Here is a 4953-nt window from a genome sequence, read left to right as displayed (position 1 = left end):
TAGATATCTCTCTACTGCCAATTTCAGAGACTCCATGGCAGATTTACTGAACACTGAGTAGTAACAACAAAAAACCCGGGCTCGTTCTCCACGACAATTGCAATTAACAGTCATAGTGAAAAGGAATGAGCCGCGATACAGTGATGCGGGCAGATCTTTACAAACAGGCGCCTCACTTCACTCCCTGGTCTTGCTATTACCACTCACATGCTTTCTGACTTTGCTCATTGCTGGTGCTCTAACCAGATACCTGGCAATGTTGAGTATCTTACAACAAGCTTCTCTCACTATCTTCATGCTCCAAAATTGTACAGAACAGGTTGGTTAAATCAGACCAAACTAATCAGACACATCGCAAATTATAGCTTTTAAAGGGACAAGCCTTTTTACAGGCTCATTCTCTTTCAGCTCAAGGTCAGGTTGCCTCTTTACACCACAGAGTCATGTCACATGGATTCCGGATGCAGGATGGCATTGCCTAGTGTGCCTTTGCTTCGGGGAGTCTACAGAAACGTAAAACTTCAAAACTTCTTGGTCACATAGGATCCCAATCTTTTATGTTCTCATCCTTCCCTTTGACTTCTAGAAGCCATCAAATCCTCCCTTCCAGGCAGAATTACCTTAAGAATCTAACATCAGCCTTGCCTGGTTTTTTTGGTTAAGCTTCAGAACAATTGCCAGTATTTGCATATACTGAGGTATACAATCCTGTCCTGCAGAGAACCAAAGGCTGGAAGAACCAGAATCCATCTCTAAGGCAGCCCAATGTGCCAGGCTCCTCTGGATAAAGCAGAGAATATTCTGCGTGGGAGCAACAAAGGCCAGCTGATGATTATTCACAGCAAGTTTCTCTTTAGCTCACATTACAGTTTAGGCAGCACAGAAACTCATACTGTTTTGGAGACCAGTTTATGTCTGGTTCACAGGACAATCACAAGCTGGCTTCAAAAAGACTCTTGTCTTGGAGCCGAAAGTATCTTAAAGTTTTATCTGTTATCAATGCAAGGACCTGACGAGTGTGTTTTAAATTTTTTTCTTGTTTTTTGTTTGTTGGTTTGTTTTTGTTGTGGTTTTTTGTGTGTGTTCGTTTTTTTTTTTTTTTAATTCTGTAATCAAAAGAATTATTTTGTCTTTGGTGTTAAACCTTGGAAGCATGAATGAAGTACCTGCTGCTTCTTTGGCTGTAATTTACAACAAAAATCCAGCCCAGTAAAGCAAGGGAAATTCACTGTTCTAAAATACATGCAGTTAGAACAGCCACTAGACATCACAACCAGGACTTTAATAATACGGAAACACCTAGTTCAGTGGTGTCCATTACAAATCATTTGCATTATATAAAAATATTACTCCAATTACAGTAACTGGACAACAGCCATTCAAACTTACCAAGTTTCCATCTTACTCATATTGCAGGAACTGGGAGGAGCTCATCCATTTAGGGAAAAAAAATTGTCCAGAAATCAACTTAGAGTTGCAGCTAAGCATCTCATGCCTTAGAGAAATGTCCAGTGTGATAACTAGAAGCAGGAATTCAACATTAGCATCCTTCTATTCTTGCTCACGTGGCCATGAATAAAAAGAGCAGGTTCTGTTACACTAGCATCCACAATTAAAATTTTATAACCCCATAAAACACCAGTAAGTTTTGCATGAGCTGCAGAAGAATGTAAATTCAAAGGGTCACTAAATTTATTACCTACAAATTCAATGTCTTAATATAAATATTCTGTTTTTAGACCATAAAAATGTCCTTCTTATGGTCTGATTCTTATTTAGGTAATACTCTGATAAAATCTCAGCAGTATGTCAATTAAGGTCATTAAAGCTATAGAAATAGAATCTACCTAATAAATGCTGCAAATTTAACAGGTATTTTAGATAAACATCATTAGCTTAGTTATCACCTAAACCCAAAAGACTTCTCAAACACACCAACTGCGTAGTTAGCAAAGACATTTGCTTTACAAAGTCAAATGTTGCCAACTTTTCAAAAAAGTTTAGCAAATCAACGTGGTATTTGGAAGCATCCAAGTGTCTAATGAAGTTAGAATACTGTGAAATGTTAGGACTGGGGGGAGCTCCTGTAAACAAGTACAGAAGTGGTCTTCATTTAAATTACAAAACATTCACCTCCTTAAAAAGCTTTAAAACTGACCCAGTCAACAACAGCGCACTGGGAAATCTAGCAGTATAAAGGATCTCTGTAAGCAAGAGAAGGTCATATATTGTGATCTCACCACAATAAAACGTACTCAGTGTCAGGAACAAGGAGCAAATTTGGGGAGATGACAATTGTGACACCTTCAGGCCATTTGATCTGAACCACTGCACTTTTTTGGGCAGCATAGAGTAAAACAATTTTCTTTGCTGCTCAGAAAACTTAAAATATAGTAATGCTTCATTTTCTGCATTTTGTTGCTAAGCAGACTCTCCCACATCCCCAGCTCGGTTTACTTGGTTTAAAGAGCTATAGTACCTGCCACTTTCAGCAGGTGGAAGAAAACTTCAGTGCCACCTTATTAATTGGCTCCATTGATACTTTAAGTTCAAACCCAGATGCTACAATTAAAAACAAATTTGACATTGTGTAAAGAAAGCATCAGATGAAGGTAATAAGCCTGTAAAGGCTCGCATTCCACAGGTTGCGGAACAGGCAACCTCCCACTACAGAATCTGATCTGAAAATTTATCCCAACAGTAACACCAGAAGGAAGGAGGCTTCTATATCTTGCACACTTTGGGTTTCATATCAGGCACTTGAACTGTTGGACAGATGCCATTCTGAACCAAGTAAGTGAACATAGGGTTAGAATCATCTTTAATCTAGGTCTAATAATGAAGTATCAGCAGCAAAGTGGAGGCAGGGAGCGAGCAATCCATCTGTGCTGAGACTTGTTTATGGTTTCTAAAATGCCCAAGAAGACAGCAGCAGTAACTGTTCCGTAGTGTCCGTTTTCCTTGTGAGTTGTGTTGCTGATAGGAGGCTTTTCTGTGTCTTGAACTAAGAAGGCATTGAGGTACCCTGTGCCTAATTCCCTGGATCCAACAGGTCCATGCTAGAGCCAAACATTGCCACCAGCTGCTCCTCATAATGTGTTATATTCCTCTTCATAATGTCCATGCAGGGTCCAAGCAACCTCTCAAATGCTTGCACATCCATGACTGCAAAGGAACAGAAGTGAAAACAAGATTGTTTGTCAAAAAGGACACCACATGCCAATCTATTTTTTGAACTCAGAACACAGACCTCCAGTCCAGCCCATTTGGGTTTGAGGCTTCAATAGAAGCCACAGAAACAGAAATCATATTTCTGTTATTTGGAGAAACAAGATTAATAAAATATACACCTGACCTCAAGGATAAATACAGAAGCCAAATACACACCACACTGGCATTAAACAATCATCTGAAAGCTGTGTGTGACAAACAAGCTGTAGACAAGCAGCTGATGCTACTTACTCCTTTCAAAGAGTATAGGCCACACAAGCAGAAAAAAACAGAATCTGCTGGAAGGAAGCAGCTGCACTTCTCAAACTTCAATGTGGAGATCCGCTCCAGCCCATGCTCCTAACTTCTCATGTCTGACCACCAGTTACCAAAAGGCTGCTAGGTTTTGAATAGCTGCTCACTCGGGCATGGTCCACAAGACAAGCAAAGACCAGAAAAGGGAAACTAGAAACACAGAACATCTGCTTACCTAAACATTTGACCTCCCCAACAGCATAGGCAGAGGCTGCTCTGGGTTTGTTGGTAACAAGTGCAAGCTCTCCAAAATACTGCCCTCTGTGACACCGGGCAATCTCCACTTCTTGGTTAGCTTCTTTACTCGTCATAGTCTGTTAAACAGTACATTTTAATTATTTGCATACGGTTCTGTCTTTGTACAAGGCTGCAATTAATCCCAGATATCTTACAGATGTGCAACAGCTCATTGGTTTAGAGCTTTTAAACTAGCAAGTCCCAAGTCATGCTCTGTACTGGCAGAACACCTTAACAGCATGTTCAGTTAGAAGTTTGATAAAAAAAGCGTATGCCAGTCCACAACTTTTGAGATTGGCAGATATTTACTGTTACAGCTTTGGGAACTGCTATTACATTAGCCTAATGCAGGTTTTATCACGCACAACATGTTGTTCCCTAAGGCTGCTTCAGACTGTACAGAGATCCATTCACAGGCCAATGTCTAGTATGTCACTAGAGATAATAGACCCCAGGTTTTGCAAGCTGCAGTTTTCTATACTCCTAGAAGAAAAGTTTCATCTCCACTCTTAAGGCCAGGGAGAGTAGATCAGGTTAGTCTGCAGAGGAGCAGATACAAGCAAAAGAATTTCCAACTTTAGTTAAGTGACTTCTGGCCACTTCAGAACATGTATGGGGATTTACAACCCACATGACATAAGTGACGATGCTAAACATCATAAAATAATATCTTAAACCAGGGTAGGCTTTTTCACACCACTTGGATTAATCGATCAAATCAGGGATTGACCTAAAGCCTAATCACTCAATTTGAACTCACCTTGCTTTTAATCAAGATTTTTACTTCACCAGATTCTACAATGTAAAAACAATCTGCTTTATCACCCTGTGAAGAGGAAGAGGTAAAACGAATTATTTTTTACTTTACTGTAGAAGTATGTATAAATGGTATTAAAGCATTCACTCTCAACTAGGCCTTGCGCAGAAATCTGCTACAATTGACAAACACTCAAATTCTTAACATTAAAAGGAGACTGGTTAGTTAATATACTAGAGGAACCCACAGAGGAAGGAACTAATACGCATCATTCAGTGAGAGGGCAGGTGGAAAGGAAAAAGCAAAGGAGGTTGACAATATATAGCAAAATCACTTAAATGCAAATCTTCTGATCCTGATGGAAGTATCCAATATTAGTGAAACTAAGCAGGGCCTAGAATTCCCAGAAGCAAGTTTTAATAAAACACCAACTT

General features: G+C 39.6%; 1 protein-coding gene across 1 annotated transcript in view; it reads right to left on the bottom strand.

Annotated features, from left to right (window-relative positions):
- Positions 1 to 2548: 2548 nt before the first annotated feature.
- The window catches only part of PRKAR2A (protein kinase, cAMP-dependent, regulatory, type II, alpha), a gene marked incomplete at its 5' end in the record, with an annotated part of 37057 nt that continues 34652 nt past the window's right edge, over positions 2549 to 4953 (bottom strand). Inside the window, 3 exons of the mRNA XM_009585164.1 lie at positions 2549 to 3165; positions 3701 to 3839; positions 4523 to 4588. Of these exons, the coding sequence (XP_009583459.1) occupies positions 3032 to 3165; positions 3701 to 3839; positions 4523 to 4588 (339 nt within the window). The remainder of the gene's footprint in view (positions 3166 to 3700; positions 3840 to 4522; positions 4589 to 4953) is intronic.

Source organism: Fulmarus glacialis, unplaced genomic scaffold, assembly GCF_000690835.1.
Source record: "Fulmarus glacialis isolate BGI_N327 unplaced genomic scaffold, ASM69083v1 scaffold25019, whole genome shotgun sequence".
Taxonomy (NCBI): Eukaryota; Metazoa; Chordata; class Aves; order Procellariiformes; family Procellariidae; genus Fulmarus; species Fulmarus glacialis.
The sequence above is the reverse complement of the archived record's forward strand: the minus strand, read 5'-3'. Positions and strand labels throughout refer to the sequence as shown.